Source organism: Vespa crabro, chromosome 15 (assembly GCF_910589235.1).
Source record: "Vespa crabro chromosome 15, iyVesCrab1.2, whole genome shotgun sequence".
Taxonomy (NCBI): Eukaryota; Metazoa; Arthropoda; class Insecta; order Hymenoptera; family Vespidae; genus Vespa; species Vespa crabro.
This window is the reverse complement of record NC_060969.1, coordinates 2,124,015-2,146,514: the sequence shown is the minus strand read 5'-3', so window position 1 is coordinate 2,146,514 and position 22,500 is coordinate 2,124,015. Positions and strand designations below refer to the sequence as shown.

General features: G+C 28.3%; 1 protein-coding gene across 4 annotated transcripts in view; it reads left to right on the top strand.

The window, feature by feature from the left end:
• The window catches only part of LOC124429339, a 45,392-nt gene extending 29,745 nt beyond the window's left edge, over nt 1-15,647 (top strand). For 2 of the 4 annotated variants that reach the window (XM_046974485.1, XM_046974483.1), the window contains exons 2-8: nt 4,175-4,295; nt 4,407-4,597; nt 4,794-4,996; nt 5,311-5,545; nt 7,192-8,004; nt 10,939-11,144; nt 11,675-13,268. In XM_046974485.1, coding sequence (XP_046830441.1) covers nt 4,233-4,295; nt 4,407-4,597; nt 4,794-4,996; nt 5,311-5,545; nt 7,192-8,004; nt 10,939-11,144; nt 11,675-11,796 — 1,833 coding nt within the window. In that variant the 5' untranslated portion in view covers nt 4,175-4,232 and the 3' untranslated portion in view covers nt 11,797-13,268. Of the gene's footprint in view, nt 1-4,174; nt 4,296-4,406; nt 4,598-4,793; nt 4,997-5,310; nt 5,546-7,191; nt 8,005-10,938; nt 11,145-11,674; nt 13,269-15,010 lie in introns of those variants that run through there. The other 2 variants (XR_006943426.1, XM_046974484.1) reach the window with 2 other exon arrangements.
• The last annotated feature ends 6,853 nt before the right edge of the window (nt 15,648-22,500 follow it).

The following is a 22,500-nucleotide window of genomic DNA, read 5'->3' as shown; positions in this document are numbered from 1 at the left end:
AAAAAAAAGGAAAAAAAAAAGAGAAAGAAACAACACACTAAACCCTAGAAGAAGCCATTGATCAAATTTCATGGTGGTTTGTGTTCCTTCATGAATTACGATACAGTTCAACGTTTGATATACTCCTTTTGCAATTACATTGTATTCTAATCTGATATTAAAAAATTTCTTTTTTTTTTTTTTTTTTTTTTTTTTTATCACTCGATCCTACGAAAACATTTTAAAACGAAACTACGGTGACGAAAGTCAGCCGTATTACGAAATTAGAAGGAAAGAAAAATAAAGAAAAGAAAAAGAAAAATTAAACAAAAAAAAAAAAAAGAAAAGAATTAAAATGAAAAAAAAAACAAACAAAAAATGTAGATTCAGTCTTGAACAAAAAAAAAAAAAAAGAAGGAGAAGAAGAAAAGAAGTGAAAAGTGAAAAAGAAAATTTCATCGATCGATTAGAAATATAAATGGATGAAGAAAGACCAGTGAAATTTTATGGTTTTAGACTATGAGACTCCTGTCCGTTGCGTCTATTTTCTATTGCGAAACTTTCAACGGCATTCACACACGGATTCTAACAGCCTTGAGACATCCTTGTCTTGTCCGAATAAAACTTATAACTCCGTAGTTCTGCTCTAACTATACGTCTAACTATAATATAATATATAACGGGGCCCGCGCGTTAGTGAAAGTACTTGAACAAAAAGAGGATCACCAATTTGTTCTTCCTGTTATAACTATTTTTAGTATATACGTGTGTATATGTGTATGCATATATATGTATGCGCGCACGCGTATGTGTTTATGTTTATCTGTATCTGTCTATAATAATTATAATAATAAAATTATATTTTAGTATGATTCCTGGTAATATGACTATCAAGAAGATATTTGTTTTCGAAAGAAAAAAAAAAGGGAGAGAGAGAGAGAGAGAGAGAGAATAATTTTTATCATTCCGCTTATATCTACTTATCTTTTTCATATGTTATGATTGTTATTATTATTGTTATTATATTTCAAGAAAGGAAGAAAAAAAAAAACAAACAGGAACACTTTATAGCACGATATCGTAACAACCGGAAATCACGTGTAAGCTATTTATTTTCGAGCTATAACCGAAGTGGCTCGTTAATTTAGAACATAAGCAAACTACTCGTGATAATATTGATAATAGGTAAAAGATAGGACACAAGCATTTTGATAATAATCACGAAAAAATACGAGTAAAGAGAGAGAAGCTTCGAGTATGCTAATTATTCTTATCCACTTTTTTTCTTTTTGGTAGTTTTCGTGTTTTTTTTCAAGGATGATTATCATCTCGTTATCATAATTATTTATATCTATTATCTTTACTCCTAAAATTTTCATACATTTTTTTATTATATATACATATATTTATATATGTATATTCTTGGTATACTTGTGTAATTTTTTCTTATTTAGTTTCTCGCGTGTCTCTCTCTCTCTTTCTCTCTTTCTCTTTTTCTCTTGCTTTATCTACGCTTAGACCAGCCATACTTTTAGAATCTGATCGTTTAAAGGTCACTTCAAAGCGGTTCCCCGCTATAATGAGCGTAATGGAGCTTTATGAATAGCGCCTAATCGTACCGAGGACACGACGCAGCTGTCCTTTCAACTATCAACATTACATTCCTACCTTTTTACAAAGCATATAGTTATATTTATACATTATTTTCTTCTTTCATTATTGTATTTAATTGATTTCCTTTTTTTTTCCTTTCCTTTTCTTTTTCTTTTCTTTTCTTTTCTTTTCTTTTCTTTTCTTTTCTTCATTCAGACGAAGTTTTTCATTCGCTCGACAAAAATATTTGTATTTTTATCTAATCATTTCTACATATGTAATATTATTTTTGTTGTAATATATTAGATAAGATTTCTTCAATGAATTTTTTATTTATATGTAAATGAATATTTATATATATATATATATATATATATATATATATATATATATATACAGAGAGAGAGGGAGAGAGAGAGAGAGAGAGGCAGACACACTATATTGCTATATTACCATATGTTACTTCGTCTTATTATATTTTATTATATATGTAGAATATATAAATATAAGATATTGATTAATTACAAAAAAGAAAAAAAAAAGGAAGAGGAAGAAGGAATAAAAAAAGAAAGCGCTCGCTGAAAAATATTTTTAGATATTCTCTCATAGATCGAAAAAATATTCCTTATCGAGTTGTTGGAAATGATACAAAAAAAAAAAAAAAAGAAAAAAGAAAAAAGAAACAAAAGAAGCAGTATCTTTAACAGATAATGGAATAGAAAAAAAAAAAAAAGAAAAAGAAAGAAAATAAAAATAAAAATAAACAAAAATTTATATACATTTTTTCATAACTTCCGGTTTTTCTAATACTCCGGAGGGTAGTTTCCGTTACGATGGCCTGCCTGCCTGCCTGCTTGCCTGTCTGTTTGCCTGCCTGCCTGTTGGACACGCGAACGATTTTCCGACGACGAGAGCACCGTTGCAAAGCGACTCCCTCGACGCACGTGTCTCGCCTATTGATAAATCGATAGCATTTCTTCAAACGTAGATACATACATAGATAGATGCCAGTATATATCATCTATATTTGTGTTTGTGTATATATATATATATATATGTGTGTATATTTGTATGTACGTACGTATTGCGCTCAGGATGCGTGTTTTGAAATATGGTTGCTACGAAACACCCACGATCCCAATCAAACACAAAAATAGGTGGTATTCCTTTCACGAAGGGGTTGTTGACACATGTCCTTTCTCCCCCACCCACTCACCCTTCCCTTATGGTTGACGTTCATGGTACATCGAATCGAAAGATTGTTTTCCATATTTTTTTTTTCTTTCCTTGTTTTTCTTTCTTTCTTTCTCTTTTTTTTTTTCTTTCTTTTTTTATTTGTTGTATAATTAATTAAAAATTACAGTAAAAATCTTATCATGAAAAGAAAAAAACCCATCGTTTTTCATTTTGCAATAATTATAGATCGTTCATTATATACAGACGTTATTATGTTAAAAAAAAAAAAAAAAATATTCCTTGAATTGTAAAAGCGATTCGAATTGATCGTACTTAAGGATAAATTGATCTATATCGTATGGATCTAAAAGTACGGATTATAATGTAAGAGCATTCCAACTAAGAGTTGAATATTTCTTGTTTCGTAATCTAACAGCTGGATGTCTCGTCACGTTCCCCTCCCCCCTTCCTCCCCCCGGCCCCTCTATCCTCACGAATCTTTTATGTTTGATCCAGTTTTAGTCTTTCTCATCTGCCGAAGCTCCCTGATCTCTCCCTATAACAAATTCTGAAAATATCTTTTCACCGAAGAAATCTAAAGGCTCCCTCTTGAGATCTAAATGTATATTATTCTTATCTATGTTCAAACACATTTCAATCGGATTTAATTATTTAGATACTTTTGTGTTACGTCCGTAATCATTTTTATTGTTTATATGCGATGCGATGCGATGCGATGCGATGCGATGCGATGCAATGCAATGCGATGCGATGCGATGCGATGCAATGCGATGCGTTATATCTCTAATAGAAAATCTTGAAATAATAAGATTTAAAAAAAAAAGAAAAATATAAGCTTGATGAAAAAGGAGAAATCAAAATTGTGGCACGAGGTAGTGGTACTCGTGAAAATTTATTTCTAGACGTTTGGCCTTTGTTTAAGATAAAAACTATAGTCACATTTTTTACATCGGTTATTAGATCCCTAATGCGTAGGCGGTAAGGAATCCTCCCTATTGTAAATGTCATCGATGTCGAGAAACCCCTTTATCTTATCACCATAAAGAAGCTTTAAGTTCCGACGTTGGTCGTTGGTTTAATTTAAAGGGAACATTGAAAAAGGGGGAAAGAAAAGAAGGAATATGTTCGGAGAAATATTTGGAGGAGTCGTTTTAAGATATTTTCTTTTTTCTTTTTTCTTTTCTTTTCTTCTCTTTTTTTAATTCTATTATTTTAATTCTATTTTTTTTTTTTTTTTTTTTTTTTTTTAATTCTGTCGTTAATTTCTTTTTTTTTTCTTTTTCTAACGACGAAGCATAAATCGATATAACTGCGAAAGGGTTAAATTACGATAAAACTTTATTTTTGTTCGTTCAATATAATGTCTTGTCAATGACATAATAATATCTTATGATCTTATTTCTAGAGAAGAAGTTCAGGAGCATACGGTCAGATGGAATGCCAAGTTCGAGTTCTGTTGTAAAATGAGTGCGAATGCGTCAACCGGTGTTCTAGATCCATGCATCTTAAGGATATCAGTGAGGAAGGTAAGTTATTGAAGGAAGGGATCATTGAAAGTTCAAGATCTGTTGATTAGATGATGGGGGTGTTTTTGATTTTATATATATATATAAAGCGTGTATATTTTGATCCCGTAGGAATTGAAGGGAGGCAGGTCCTTCCAGAGGCTAGGTTTTACCGATCTGAACCTCGCCGAATTCGCAGGAGCTGGTCTCTGTCGAAGGAGGTGTCTCCTTGAAGGCTATGACGCGAGACATCGCCAGGATAATTCTATGCTCAAAGTAGCTATTAAGATGAACATACGTTCCGGAGATATACTCTTTAAAGTGTGAGTGTCATACTCGTTTATAATGCCAACATACTTTGTAATTTCTTTTTATCTTCTTCTTCTTCTTCTTCTTCTTCTTTTTTTTTTTTTTAATCTCTTTTTTTTCTTTTCTTTTCTTTTCTTTTTCCCCCCTTAACATCCGTGATCTCGATCATTTTTTTAATGGATAATGGTTTTATCGTTATTACTGTTGCAGACCTTCTCCGTCGTTAAAACAGACTCAACTAGCAGTTCCTGGTGTCCCTGGAGTACCAGGAGTTACAGCCGACGAGGTGGCCGTTGAAAGATGTAGCAACCGAGAAGATTATGTGTCTAGTGGCTCATTGGCCGGTAGTATTGCTAGCGCAAGCAGTGGTTTCGGTAGTCTTCCGAAGAAAAGGCCAGCACTTTTCTCATCCGGTAAATATAACGTAATTTTTGTCTTTTTTCTTTTTCTTTTTCTTTTTTTTTTTTTTTTTTTTTTTACATTTCTGATCGACGAAAGAGATGTTAGAAAAAAAGAAAAGTAAAAGAACAAACAAGAGAAGAGATTCAAAGTCCAGAGAGAAAGAGAGAGAGAGAGAGAAAGAGAGAAAATGATTATTATTATTATTATAATTATTATTATTATTATTATTATTATTATTATTATTATTATTATTATCATTATCGTTGAGATAATCCTGTTAAAAGTGATATTTCTGATAGCGTCTATTTTTTTTTCTCTCTCGTTGATCCCTTTTTAGAACTACTCAGTGGGACGGAAACGTACGATCCCATGACCCTAAGTGAGATCGTACCTTCGGCTCTTCCGGTGGTTGAGGCATTGACAGAAGGGCACACAGAATCAGGCCATTCGAGGAATAGCAGCAATACCAGTCAACTTAGCAAAGGATCGGGATATGGATCTCTTAACTCGCACAGTCAGCATAGTAGACAGAGCAGTAGTGGTGACAGTGGCCATATTAGGTAAAACAAAAAAAGATAAATAAATAAATAAATAAATAAATAAATAAATAAATAAATGAATAAATAAATAAATGAATAAAATAAATAAGAAAGAAAAAGAAAATGAGGAATATGGACGAAAAAGTATATATATAAGGAAATAGAAAAAGAAGAAACAAAAAGAAAGAAAGAAAGAAAGAGAAAAAAAAGAAAAAAAAAGGGAAAGGGTAAAATTTTTCTTCTTATGAAAAAAAAAAAAAAGAAAAAAAAATAGAGAGAGAGAGAAAAAGATAGAACTAGAAATTACAAAGTAACATTCTCATTGATTATCAAATTTAATAGGAATTATCGATCGACTATTATTATTAACATTTTTTGCTTCGATCGAATTATTCGATAATAACATACATTACTTGAATAACATCTATACGTAAAAATTCGCCTTATTATTTTTAATAAGATTTAACACATAAGCATTAAGCGCATGGCGGATGGATAACGGAAAAGGGGGAGTTTGGATGTTCTTCGCAAGAGATTTAGAGAAGAAAAAGAAAAGAAAAAAAAAACACAAATCAAAAAAAAAATATTCAATGTGCCACACGACCTAACGCATTGCCTGCTAGATAACACGGTATCATATATATATATATATATACACATATATATATATATATTTCGTTTTTCTTTTTTTTTCTTCTTCCCTCTTAATTTTTTCTTTCTTCTTTTTTATTTTTCTATTTTCTTTTCTTTTTTGTATACACACAGAAACACATTCATACACGAACACAAACATTTCTTTCTTTCTTTCTTTCTTTCTTTCTTTCTTTCTTTCTTTTTTTTTTCTTTTTTTTTTCTTTTTTTTCAACGCGAGCATATAAAAAATTTAATGCTAAACATTTCTCATTAACAAACTAATCTCAAGTGGGCTGCGATTAGATTTAAAATAACTCATCTACTATTATAATTAATCCCTTAAAAGGCTTTATCGATGATATTATTGAGCTATCATTGCTACGATACGATTTACCAAAATTAATTATAATATAATTATTTAAAGGCATGCAAGAGGATATATATCACGTTCATATATTCGTACGCTTAATTACAAGATTAATTCAAAACAAATACGAATCTCTAATCGGAATCGAGGAACCAAGGAAGATCGTGCCTTCTAAGCACTTTTATTTTCACATATATGCATATATATTATATATTATATATTATATATATTATATATTATATATATTATATATATATATATATATTATTTTTTCTAATCACTTTTATTCTTCTTATTCTCCTTCTCCTTCTTCTTCTTCTTCTTCTTCTTCTACGTGTTAATAAGACCCTGTAGACTGTATATATGTATAAAAGTTTTTTATTTGTTTTTTTTTTGTTTTTTCTTTTTTTTTTTTTTTTAATTAATTATTATCTCTCACTTTTAATTTTCTCTTTAACTTCACTTTTCATATGATCTTTTTCTTCCATCTCGTCGACGTTTAATTTAACGATATCTTGAATATGAGTTATATGATTTATGCATGCTTGAAGAAGAAAGAAAAGAACGAACGAAAAAAGAAACAAAAGAAAAAAAACAAAAGAAAAAAAACAAAAAAAGAAAAGGAGAAAAAAGGAGAAAAAAATATTTTGTGTTGTGATCTTTATAGGTCACCCTCCTGGCCGGTATGGGCACCACGTATCCCGAATCAATCCCAAAATCCTTATAATTTTCCAAATGCACGGCCTGAAACGTCCTTCGAACCAAGGTCACCGTCACCAACGTCGTCAATGATGCTCGTTGATCCAAGAGCCAGATTTTGGTCCACTTCTAGTCCTATTTCCTCTCGGATCATGAGAAACGGTACGGGAAATCGTAGGAATACGACAACTACTACAAAGTCGATGACGATGATGCCCGAGACAACAAAGACAATAACTATTACAACTAAGACAAGAGAAACTGATAATGTCGAGGCTGCTGTCAATCCTAATGTTTATTTTCCTAATTTGGATTTAACGGAATCATCCTCAGAAAGAAACGGAGTTATTAGAAATCGTACAAGTAGTTGCATTTTATCGAACAATCATTACGAAGAGAATCGAACTACTGGATCGACTACTACTACCGGTGTATTTAGGGTACCAGGACCTAATGACGTGCCGCGACACTTGAGAAAAAATTACGAAAGAAATAGTTTCGAGGCACGTAACGAACGTAATAGTTTATCTAACTTAGGACAATACAAAAGGAACGAACAACAAATTATAAGTCAGGTGATTGTACCAAATTCAAAACCGAGAATTGGTCAGCCCGGTTGGCGTGGTATATCGAAAACCTGTGATTGCATTGAAAAGGGACAAACTAGTCCAGTATTACGATTGGTAGATCAGGCCAGGGCCGTATCCTCTCCCGATCCTCTCCATAGGCCTGATAATCCTAGAGCATCCCTACGTTCCGCGACGACGGCTCAAACCCTCAGGTAGGTTTTTCTCGTTCATCATTTCGATCAATTTCTTTCCTTTTATTTTCTTTATTTTTTCTTTATATATTTATCTGTTCTTTCTTTTTTTATTTTTTATTTATTTTTTTATTTTTTTATTTTTTTTGTTTTTTTTTGTTTTTTTTTTCAAACTATTTCTATTCTATCTATCATTCTTTCATTCTATCTCTTCTCTCTCTTTCTTTTTATCTTCATCATTTATCATTTATCATTATCATTATTATCATCATCATCATCATCGAGCAACCCTTTCGAGACGATTCTATGAACAGATCGAACATTTCACGTTCCTCTGAGGTTGGTTTATTTTTTTTTCTGTTTCTTTTTTTTTTTTTTTTTTTTTGTTCTCTCTTCCATTTCGACGTTCATACGATTGAGGTCAGAGATTTTAAATATAATTCACGTTCGTTGGATCAGGATGTAAAAGAATTGTTCGAAATATTTAAAATGGGATAATATAATATATTAGAAGGATTTGTAAAAATTGCATGTTACGATATTGGAGATAAATCGATTGATTAAGGGATTCGATCGGCTGCTTTTCCTTTGTCCTCGCTCTTGCTTTAAGTTTTTTTTTTTTTTCATTTTTTCTTTTTCTTTTTCTTTTTTTTTTTTTTTTTCTTTTTAATACTCCTCCCCCTATTTCTCCCGTTTATCTAATCCCGTTCCGATACATATACGCACATCATCCTTCGGGTTATTGGTTTATTTTTGATAAGGATGATAAACGTGTGGTAGTACGTTGACTAACACTTAATCAAACTGTAGTGATCCACAGCTGGGAAGCTTTTTCATAGACGTAGAGAGAGAAAGAGAGAGAGAGAGAGAGAGAGAGAGAGAGAGAGAGAGAGAGAGAGAGAGAGAGAGAGAGAGAGAGAGAGAGAGAGAGTCGTCGATAAGACCAATAAAAAAATTCCTAAACAAAGTGATCACTCATATACCAATTCATTTGGATATATATATATATATATATATATATATATATGTATATAAGTATATGTATATATATATGTATATATATATATTATTATTAATCTTATCTTATCAAGCAGACATTACGAAAATCATCTAATTATAGGAAGAACATCCTGCTCGTGGTCTATCGTTTCCACATGATCCAACGATGTAAGATCGAGCTCGATAATCATATATTTCACTTGCTTTGAAATACAAGTGTAGCTCGTTTGCGCATACATCATAAGTCAATGTTTAATCATTATCATTATCGTGCTAGCAAAGAATACAACAATAACAACAATCACAATCATTACAACAACAACAACAACAACAACTCTACAACGACAACAAGATTATTGGGTTAGGTGACAAGTATGCTTGAAAAGTATTGCTAGAAGAAGAAGAAGAAAAAGAAAAGAAAAATTAGAATAATAACGTAAAAAAGTAAAGAAAAGAAAAGAAAAGAAAAGAAAAGTGAAAGAACCGCGCAAGCTTTGCTTACAGTTCTGGATGGCTTTGTCAATCCTTGCAGGGGTATCGGCGGAGGTCACCGGAAGTTGCTGGACGGGGCGGGGGGCAAGCTGGCTACGGTCGCCACCAGCCCAGCGGACTCCGAGGAGTCCTCCTTAGGGGTACCGGAAGTCGCTCCACCAAGCTCGCAGCACCGAAACAGCATAACCCCACCGTCAGTCCATGCTTTCGTCTTATCTGCCTTATTTTCCTTCCTAATGTCGTCACATAATAATTATATTTATAATATTATTTCTTGTTAATAATATCACATACCTAATCGTTCTTGCTTTTTTTTGCATTGGCTTTCATTAAATTTTAAATATAACGGATCAATATTTTTCTTTTTCTTTTGTTTTTTTTTTTTTTTCTTTTTAAACAGTCCTGTTCAATATGTTTCGAAGTTGCGTTTAAGAGTCCCAAATTTTTTTTTCGGTTGATGTAGTTTATGTTTTTTTTCCTTATGAAATTTTTTTTCCTTTTTTTTTTTTGAGTGAGAAGAGCACTAATTTTGAACGAGTACAGAAATTATGTGTTATCATATTGATCAGGACAATTTTTGGGTCGATTAGCTTTTAGAGGGATATGCCTTGGGGTCTTCACAGTTTTCGCACTTTCTCTCTTTTTCTTTTTTTTTTTCTTTTTTATGCTTTTATCACCACTCGATATCACAGCTTTGCAAATATTTAACAAATGCGCTCGTTATTGTCAATGTTTACTGGCATGAAAATAATCAATACGTATTTATATATCCTTGATTCGACTACCATGCACACGTCGTTTCCCTCGCATAGTTTTCTTAAAGAATTATATTTAAACACATATTATTATTATTATTATTATTATTATTATTATTATTATTATTATTATTATTATTATTATTATTATTATTATTATTATTATTATGTATAATGTATATATACATTCAATCGTCTCGAATATTACGGCTGCACGATCACTGTTGTTTATTTATTTATTTTTTATTTTTTATTTTATTTATCTCTTTATTATTATTATTATTATTATTTTTTTTTTTTTATAGATATTTTATTTATGTCTTTTCTATTTTATATTCCTGCGATCATTCGCGTCGATATATTTCACGTACGAATATAATTATTTGATTCTCATTAGCTATTGAAAAAAAAGAGAAAGAGGATAAAAGAAAAGATTTATAAAAATCAAATTAAAATAAAAATGAATGGCCAAAATAATTTCTATTCGTCGTACGTGATATACGTATACGCGAAGATCGATAGATCATTCATTTTTAATCATCGACGACTCGAAACGAACGGAGTCTCGTCAGTGTGTGTATGTATGTATGTATGTATGTATGTATGTATGTATGTATGTGTACGAGTATCTACACAGACATATTTGAAAAATAAACTACGAAAGAATTTTATTATTATTAACAAGTATTCGTTCGATTCTATTACACAGAAATCCTTCAGGAGGTTCTGGTCTAAGTGAAACTGGATCCTTGGATCGTGCAAAGGCAGCATTGGAACGACGAAAAAAGGCAGAAGATGGTACAGGAAATCCTAGCTTATGCAGGATCGAAGTCACCAGACCTAATCCAGATTCATTGATCGATGAATTGATTAAGGCAACGAATTTGGAACAAACGGATCTCGAAAGTTCTGAGAGTAAGAACATTTATAATTAAATATATTTATTATAAGATAAAATGTGTTTTTTTTTCTCTCTCTCTAGACGAATACATTGAAACAAATCAATTAATTTTCATCGTTACGTATTAGCCTCGAAATATATTCCATTTTAATTGTAAAATTAATAAAAGCCTATAGAGAATAATTTTTGATAAAACGTTCCTCACTAATAATATCGTCGTTAATTTTTTTTTTTTATATAAATATATCATACATCATGATAAATTATTTTCAATAATTAATTCTATTATATATTTATCGTTAAAATATAAGATACGATATTATATCATATTATTATTGTTTCAATTTATTTTTGCCATGGTCATTCATAAAATAATCAAAATTATGATTGTGCATTAATGATAGCGTTGAAATACGTATGCTGTTTATAAATGTAATTATTAAATATAAATGGACGAAATCTCGTAAGATATATCATTTTATCAATTTTATCAAGGTTCTTTTAATTTTAATCTTTTTTTTTCTTTTTTTTTTTTTTTTTTAAGCAACCGGTTTACAGTTGTTCATCGCAAAGGATGGAACAACAGCGTTGGGTAGTCACGAGGTGAAGAGTCAGATGCCTGCCGGTGTGTTCAAGCAGGTGGTGATGGAAGAAAACAATAGGTAACACCAAGCCATCACATCAAGGCGGCAATACGCTAGGCAGGCCAGCACAACGTTCTCATTGGCCTTGGTGCCTGAACTCATCTACGAGGCTTACGAGCCACGGTAGTCATGATGGAGAACGACTTGTTTGTTGGGTCGAATATAAGAAGAAGAAAAGAAAAAAAAAAGAAAAAAGATGAAGAAAAAGAAGAAGAAGAAGGAGAGGATCGTCGTCGTAATGGTGTGTCTGATAAAAAATGATCAGACTATAAAAAACGACAACTTCCATCTAGCGAGAGAGGAGAGAGAGAGAGAGAGAGAGAGAGAGAGAGAGAGAGAGAGAGAGAGAGAGAGAGAGAGAGAGAGAGAGAGAGAGAGAGAGAGAGAGAGAGAGAGAGAGAGTGAGAGAGAGAGAGAGAGAGTGAGAGAGAGTGAGAAGTGTAGGGGAGGAAGGATAAGAAAGATATTTATCTTTAATTTTTGTTGTCTACTGTCATCTACGAACGAAAAAAAAGAAACAAAGAACAAAAACGAGTTCTTGCGTTTTAACTACAGTATTTCTTATAATATGTGTATGTACATATGTTTATGTATATGTATGTGTATATATATATATATATATATATATATATATATATATATATATATATGTGTACATGTATACATACACACATATCTTTTCGTACACATGATTTTGTACGTAATAATTATTTCGTTTACAATTATTTATAATGCTGTAAAGAAAGAAAAAAAAAAGAAAAGAAAAAAGAAACATGAAGATGTAAGGTTTATTATTATTATTATTATTATTATTATTATTATTATTATTATTATTATTTTTATTTTTATTTTTATTAATATTTCTATTATAATTATTGTTATTATTAAGACGATGACACTTTCTTGCAAGATGGAAGGAGCTTATGAGCATTACGAAAAGAGATAAATCGAAGAAGAGAAAAAAAAAGAGAGAGAGGGAGAGAGAGAGAGAGAGAGAGAGAGAGAGAGAGAGAGAGAGAGACGTATATTATAGGAAAAAAGAAAAAAAAAAGAAAAATGAATGAATGAAAAACAATAATTCAAAGTATACACATATTTTCTTCCGTGAAACTGAAGCACAATTGATATATTATTATTATAATTATTATTATTACTATTATTATTACTATTATTATTATTATTATTATTATTATTATTATTATTACTATTATTATTATTATTATTATTATTATTATTATTATTATTATTATTATTATTATTATTATTATTATTATTATTATTATTATTATAATCGACCGTGCTTCATGCGCGAATGGAGCTTTAGTCAATACAGTTTTTAGACGAGAGACTATAATGTCGTGATAATAAATCAGCATATTAGTTTTAAGGAAAATTATGGAAAACTCAAAAACATGGGGGAGGTGGTATATGTGTATATGTATATGTATGTACAACAATGGTTTGATTGATAATACTAAACAATGTCCAACAAAACTTTCGACAACTGTTTATTATTATTATTATTATTATTATTATTATTATTATTAATATTAACTATTATTATTGTTATTGTTGTTGTTGAATACTGTAATGCGGACTAAAATTTTGATGATTAACAAGTGGTCATTGTACAAAATAGAGAAACGAAACAAAAAAGAATAAGTTTGCGATCAAAAAAATATATTTTTTTATTTCTTTTTTCTTATATAAGAACGTAACACAATAAGATTATTTGTTTTATATTTTCTTCAACGCGCAATGTGTGCGTGCGTGTGTGTATGTATGTGTTTGTGTTTGTTTATGTGTGTGTGTGTGTGTGTATGATATCCTCACGCACGAAGAGTATTATTTAATTTAATTTAATTTAATTTAATTTAATTTAATTTAATTTTAATTTTAATTTTAATTAATTTTAATTAATTTAATTTAATTTAATTTAATTTTATTTAATTTTATTTTATCCAAATTTATTTTAATTAATTTGTTTTTCTTTTCTTTCGAGCTTTACTTATCGTTCTAATCATTTTTATTTTTGTTAACTTCTATTCCGCCTTACAGTATATCACTCGACCTTTTCTTATCATCATTATTGTCTCATGTACGATTTTATTTTTATTCTTTGATAACTTATCAAAACAAATCATTATGGGAAAAATATGTGAAAATATTGTAATAATAATTTTTAAATGTCTTTTTGGAAGCAGAAATGAAAATAAGAAACAAAAAACAAAAAACTAAAAGAAAAAAAAAAAGAAAGGAAAAGATAAGAGAGAGAGAGAGAGAAGAAAAAAATGACCTTGAAAAAAATCGGTGAACATTGAAGAAAGGGCGAGGTAAAAAATATATAAAAAAAAAAAAGGAAAAAAAAAGAAAAGAACGAAAGAATGAAAGAACCAATGATACCTCTCGTTGTTCATCCGACATTTTCTTGCTTAGAAAGAAAAGAAAGAAAAGAGAAAAAAGAAAAAAAAAAAGAAAAGAAAAGATTGTCCGTTTAGAGAGAAATCCCTTTTCGTCCGGTTTAATTTGATAACCGGCAGCTCTGATTCGTTTTAGCAAACTTGTACATATAATATATAGTAATTGTTACATAGCTAAATGGCTGGTGTTATATACAACATACGTTCTCTCCGTACTCGCAAACATAGGTACACACACACACACACACACATACATACACACAATATATAATAATCTATAAGCGATACGATGTCCTTTTCAAAAAAAAAAAAAAAAAAAAAAAAGAAAAAAAAGAAGAAAAAGAAAAAAAAAGAAAAAAAAGAAAAAAATGAAAAAAAAAAATAGACGAGGGCACAAGCGCTGTTTCGTGGTTTCGAATGAAAGTTGAAGAAGAAGAGATAGATAAGAATTAAATAAAAAGGTAAAAGAGAAAAAAATATAAGTAAATACAAAAATAAAAACAAGATGAAGATGATGATGATGATGATGATGATGACGATGATGATGATGAAAATAACGAGGAATGCAATTCATTAGGCGTATATACGTGTACATATATACATACATATATAATAAAATATAAAAATTGCAAATATTAAGTCGGATACGTAAAATAATACTTCGATGATCTATAGTTGATCATTATGAAGTATCAAAGGTGATTGATCACTTGTCGCTTCGTAAATTTGAAAGTATACATATTATGTAGTCGGAAAAGAAAAGGAACATGATTTTTTGTCGGCTTTGATGAGAAAAAAATTACGAAAGAAAAGAAGAGAGAGAGAGAGAGAGAGAGAGAGAGAGAGAAAAAAGAAATAACAATAAAAAAAAAACAAACAAACAAATAGAAAAATAAAAAAACGAGCGATCAAGAAATCGATCGGTGAAATTCGTGCGTACAAAGACAGACTAAAAATTTAAGTAAAAAAAAAAAAAAGAAAAAAAAAAGAAAAAAAAGGAAAAAAAAAGAAATAAGTAAATAAATAAATAAGAAAAAAAAAATGAATAAAAAATAAATCAAGACGAGCGTTAGCTGATGACGATAATGATCATGATGATCATGATTAAGATGGTGATGGTGATATTGATAATAATGAGGATGATGATAATGATGATAATGATGATGATGTTACACTCGCGCTTTATCACGCTTTTCTATTGGTATAACGATTTATCTGTTACTGTAATTTTTTTTTTTGACGCCCCTTTTCGTCTCTCGTCTATCTTTTCTAAGTTTATATATATATATATATATATATATATATATATATATATATATATATAAAGCATGCATATATATATATATATATTTCTCTGTTTGTATTTATATCTCAATACTCGAACACGCCTCCGAATAATATCTTCTTGAATTTCTTGATGCGATTATTGCGTTTGAAAATGGAGAAATAAAAATAAAAATAAATATAAAAACAAAAAACCATGAAATAAAATTCGACTCGATTGCGGCAATATAATATAAAAATATATATACATATACATATATATATATATATATATATATATATATATATATATATATATATATATGTATGTATGTATATGTGTATGTATATATATAGATATATATATGATACAATACAAGATGTATAATCAAATTGAAATGTTCCTAGATATTTGTTTTTTACATTATTTACTAATTTTTGCCATGCCGCGATCGTTATATTATAAACAAATTGACTTAATTTATTTAATAACAAGTATTCTCGAGAAACAAAAAGATAGATAGAGAGAGAGAGAGAGAGAGAGAGAGAGAGAGAGAGAGAGAGAGAAGTATAATTGATGTCTCTCGAGAAACGAAAGGTATTCTTCCTCGTTTTTGTCATTTTCTTTTCCTCTCTCTTTTTCTTTATAACATACGACGAGCGTGTAGAATGATATTATTATAACTAATTATAATTATAATTATTAATTTGTTCTTTATTGCTACGATGTACCGAGATTTAAGTCACGCAAAACCTGTCGCGAGGAAATTATATTAAAAGTGAAAGAGAGAGAGAGAGAGAGAGAGAGAGCACGTGATGCGTTGTAAAAAAAAAAAAAAGAAAAATGAGAAATAGAAAGGAAGATGGAAAATCTGTGTATTTCCTCGCGAGCATTGTACAAAACTTATGTATAAAAAAAAAAAAAAAAAAAAGAAAAGAGAAGAAAAGAAAAAAACACAAAACAAAAAACAAAACAAAATAGGAAACAAATGGATAAACTAAACAAACAATTACGATGATAAAAAAGCGTACGCCACGTTAACTTTTTTGCGCCTTGCCTCCTCGCCCCGTCGGATATTAATTATTGTGATATTTTATTGATAATATGTAATGATAGTCCAGCTAATTATCCTTGTATTATTATTATTATTATTATTATTATTATTATTATTATTATTATTATTATTATTATTAATATTATTATTATTATTATTATTATTATTATTATTATTATTATTATTATTATTATTATTATTGTAAATTATGGTTTTTTTACTATGGAAAAGAAAAAAGAAAACAGTCGAGTGCGCATTCGATAAACACAGAGACTCGCGTATTGTATTATAAATAATAGCCAAAATTTTGTCCTCTTTATCTTTCATCCCCCACTCAACCCCTTGTCTCCCACTCATCCCTTTCTTTTCCCCTATTTACTCTTCCTCTACACTCCATTTTTTTAATTTATCAAAAATCGACATTTCGTTGGGTTCCTTTTTTCCTTCTCACTTTCTTGTCTTTTTTTTCTTTTATTTTCTCTCTCTCTCTCATTTTTTTTCTTCCCTTCTTTTCTTACTTCCTTACCATCCTCCTCCTAATCACCTTCCTCACACACACTTTTTCTGTTCTTCGCGAGATGGATGTAAAACTTCCATAAATATGTGCTGATAATAACACATTTGAAAATCAATCTCGTTCCGTTGCTTGTCTACTTTCTAAACCTTTCCTTCTTTAGACATCCAAAGTAAAAAAAAAAGAAAAGAGAAAAGGATATAAAGAGTCAAGGATATACCGAATAATGGTAATAATATACAATTCTCTTGACAAAGGTGAACTGACCTATGTCATAATATCATGATTGTGCAATCGATCGATCGTTTTTTTTTTTTTTTTTATCGTGAAAATCATCTTAATTATCAATTGTCTTTTTCTTTCTTTTCTTTTTTATTAGTAATAATAATATATAATTATTATTATTATTATTATTAATATTATGTTAGGAGAATAACATCATGAGATTTCTGAAGTCGATCGTAGATAAGTAAAATCAAAAGAAAAAGAAAAGGAGAGAGAGAGAAAATTTATTGGAGAATTGATGACAGAAATTTATTTGAGATTTTTATCGTGGAACTTGAAAATGTATAGATTCGATTAAGATTCAATATGATATAATATGATCGATCTATTGACCTTTTGTTAAAAAAAAAAAAAAGAATAATATTTTTCAACTGAAAAAAATGAAAACTATCAGTCTAAAAATAAATTTTAAAAGCACTTTCTCTGCATACGTTTAAGAATGATCAATGATCTGACGTAACAAGATTCTGTGTTTCAGGATATATATATATATATATATATATATATATATATATATATATATATATATACAAAACTATGTATACAAATATACGTAACACTATATCAGTTATGCGAACGCTTTCACGATACTAGTTAACTTACTATTCATAACTCTTACATATTTCAATAGAAAATAAAAAACGAGATAAAATTAAGTTGATGATTGAAAAAATTTGCACAAAAGACATTTTATTTTCCATGTGCCAAAAAAAAGAAATATATTCCATTTTTTTTTTTCTTTTTTCCTTTTTTCTCTTTGTCTTTTGCTAATCAATTTAATCCATACGCGATGAACGTTAATATAATTGATAATGATATGAATGAATGCGTTCGATAAAAATGTCGATTCGATATTTCAAATAAAAGAATTTCCGTCGTATAATAAATGCGTGATAATTTGCGAGAGAAAGAGAGGGACGAAAAAAAAAAAGAAAAGAAAAGAGAAGGAAGACAAAAAAAAGCGCAGAATCGATTTGACAGCCAATATTGTTACGTATTATTATTGGGGCGGGTAAGGGTGGTGAGTGTATAAGAAGAGGGAGGGTTGGATGGGGGGGATGAGGATGAAAATAAAGAAATGTAAAACAGAGAAAAAGAGAAAGATTTAAAATGAATCTATAGATTTCGCGAAAGCGAGAATTTGTATGGTTTGATGTTACGTAAATTAATACGAAAGAAAGTAGTTTGAAGTGGATATAGAAGAATATGTAAGGAGAAAACGTTTGCCATACTTAACAAATATATATATATATATATATACATATATATATATATATATATATATATATATATATATATATATATATATATATTATATAGTATGACACATTGATTTTTTTATTGATTATCCTACATAATGTTACAAAACAAGAGAAATTAAAATATTTAAATTTATATTTACGTCATGATAAAAGTCTATCAATTTTTATACACAGTTTAAAAATGCACATTATTTTTTTTTTCTTCTCTTTTTTTTTTCTTCCTTTCTTTTTTTTTCTTTTTTTTTGTTTTTTTCTTGAATTGCTTAATCAAACTTTTAATCGTTCAAAAGTTTTCTCACTTTATTAATAATTATCATCGGACATTATTTAATAAAATAATATTTCTATGAGAAATGATTAATTCATTTTAAATAATATAAATTATGTGATAAACGATTGTGTAGAACGTTTTCCTTTTCTTTTTTTTTCTTTCCTTTATTTTTTCTTTTTTCTTTTTTTTTTTTGTACTTTTTTTCTTTCCTTTCTTTCTTAGAGAATATCGATAAATATTGATAAATTTCATTAATAGTCTTTCGTCATCTTAACAAATAAGAACAGTTCCTAAGGAAAAAAATATTAGCTCGTTTAATCTGTACATACAGACAAATACACACACAGACACACACACACACACACACACACACACACAGAGAGAGAGAGAGAGAGAGAGAGAATTAATGGTAAAACAATAATTCATTTTTATGCAATTAAAAAGAAAAAAAAAATAATCCTCAAGTTTTAACACACAACGTTCTTCGTTGCTAATAAATTTCACTTTCTTTTTTTTTATTTTCTTTTTTATATTACTCTATCCAGGAAAGAAAGAAAAAACAAAACAAGAATATTTCATATACGAATGTTAAATGGTTTAAATCTATTAACGCATCGCACGGTTACTTAAAAACCATAGAAAATACATAAAATATGGAAAAGAAAATAGAGATAATTCGAGAACTTAATACGACAATTACACAGGTCGAATAGTTTCTTAGAATCGATGTGGACACTACTAATAAATTTTTCTTAAATTTCCTATACGAATTCTTTCTCTCTCCCTCTCTCTCCCTCTCTCTCTCTCTTTCTCTCTTTTTCTTTTTTTTTTTTTTATTCGACATAGAAAGTACAGTGCGAAGTACCGGCTTGACGCAATTTTACGACAGCGATTGTGTATCGAGCATAATTAATCTTTGAAACGTACCGTGTCATACTCTTTTGCGATTTATGAATTATTCATTCTTTACATTCAACTTAGCTCAAGTTAATTTTATATTCTTCTTTTATTTTTTACTTTTCTTTATCTCTCTCGTTTGTTTCTCTTTGTTCGTACTTTTTCTTTTTTTTTCTTCCTCCTCTTCTTCTTCTTCTTCTTCATCTTCATCTTTCACATTTAATTTTTTTCGTCACTATCCATTGAAAAAGTTCATACGTGATAAAAATCCTAAATCAAAATATGAATACTGTCAAAGTTCATCAACTAAAGGTAACGTCGAACGTTTATTAGATCGATATATAAAAGGTGGAGATAGGAGGAGTGGGGTGGGGTGGGTGAGGGGGGGGGAGATAAGAAAGAAAGAAAAAGAAAAATCATCAATTCATAGTAGGAAATTAAATAATCATGATTTATTTTTCTTTTAATTAATAATTGACCTGGCGTCAATCAAAGATGAAAATTATAACGTAAAGAAAACGCGCCGAAACATAATATCTTTATCATTTACGTAATTACGATCCTATTTAAATCGTGAATCAATCGAAAGTATTTTAAATAAGTTATTACGAGAGAGAGAGAGAGAGAGAGAGAGAGGGAAAAGGGATTAATAAGATATAATCGAAAGAGATAAAATGCTATTACATAACGTGATAGATACGTTGCAAAAGGGATATTAATACTGTAACATCGTTATTTCACATTTTATCTTATTTAATATTACGTATGTATATATAATACATGTATACATAATTTGTTTTGGTTTCTTTTATTTTTTTTTTTTATTTTTTTTTTTTTTTTTCTTTTTTTTATAACAATTATATAACTCGAAATAAACTTAACATTATGTTATAAGACTCACGTAATATCTTTGTTGGTTATGCCACGTCAATTATTATCATTTTGCATTGATTAAATGTGAAATTGAAATTTCTTTTCCTTTTTCCTTTCTTCTTCCCGTCTTAATATTATTTCTTCCTACGAAAATTCCTTTTCTTCCTTTTTTTTTTTCTTTTTCTTTCTTTCTTTTTTTCGTTGTTGTTGTTTTCGAATGAACGAAGGATAATCGAGAAAGATGTATTTTTTTTTTTTCTTTTTTTTTTTTTTTCCAATAAACGATAAAAAGAAATATCTAAAGTATTCAAAGAAATTGTCCCATTGTTCTTTTTCGATTAATTTATAATCAGACATTATAAGTGTTATATAGGATGATATTAACTTCCCATCAATTTTTCTTTTCTTTGTTTTCTTTCAATTTCTTTATTTTTTTTTTTTTTCGTCTTCTTCTTCTTCTTCTTTTTCTTTCCTTTTTTTTTACATTTCGAAAAAAACCAAGTTCTTTCTCAAGAATAAAGCATATGACTAGATTAAAAACAAATATTGTACATATGCATATATATTATATATATATATTATATATATATATATATATATATATATATATATATATATATATATATATATAAAGAGTTTATTTTTTCATTGTCAGACCTTCGGAAAGAATATTATATCAATATGAAAGAACAGAAGTTGAATATTATCATCGATTTTATTGCTTCATTTAAAAAATACATTGTAATAAATAATAAATAATAAATAATAATAATAATAATAATAATAATGATGATGATAATTGAAAAATAATTTTATAATTGAATTAAAAAAAAAATAAATAAAAGCTAAAAAAGAGAAAAGAACGAACTCGATGTTTCTTCGAGGAATTTTTTTAATGATTAAATTAACCTGACGATTGAAAAAAAAAAATAAAATAAAATAAAATAAAAGGAAAATAAAAACAAAAGAAAAAATTGTTTAAGATCGAACGAATATGGGAAATATTTTAATCAAACGATCGAAACATAAATTTGCCAAATCCATCGATAGGAAAGATCTCCTACTCGATGTTTAAAAATATTGAAAGAAACAAAAGTAAAATAAGTTGGAGCGTATCTTTCAAAGATTAAATTCGATGAAGGAATAATTTGTTGCTTTAGACAGAGAAGATGATCGGATATCTTTCGTTTAAAAGGTAATTGCTTTTCTCGAGTCAAAGTAAATATAGGTACGAGTTCTTAGCCGCTTATTATATAGAAATTATTATTTCTAACTTAAACAATATGATCATCAAAAAATTTCCATAAACATAAACGATAAGAAAGTCTTTTAACCAATATTTATATGTATATATATATTTTTTTTTATGAAAATAATTATACAAAATATTATTAAAAAATATATATATATATATGTGTGTGTATATATATATTTCTTTTTCTTATTTTTTTTTTTTTTTTTTAAATCATCGCTTTATTTTCTAAACATTCTTTAATATTTAATAATCATTGGTCATCGATTATCATATTAAATTATGGCGAAATTGATAAGATTTTTTTTTATTTAAACTTTATTCGATTATTTTTAGAATTTATAATATAATAAATAACAATATTATATATCGGATAAGTAACAAAAATATATGTATTATGTAATTATTGATTTATTATTCAATCCATTTAGATTTAACTTGCTATAATTTGTTAATATTTATTTCTACATTTAAATGAAACGAATCTAATTATATTAGCATATATAGAAATCGTTGTTGATTATCGATTATACAATCAACTCGAATATATTAAAAATAATAATTTAATCGATCCCAACACTTATATAATAATTTAAGCAAATTTATTGTAATTTATTAATATAATTTTTTTTGA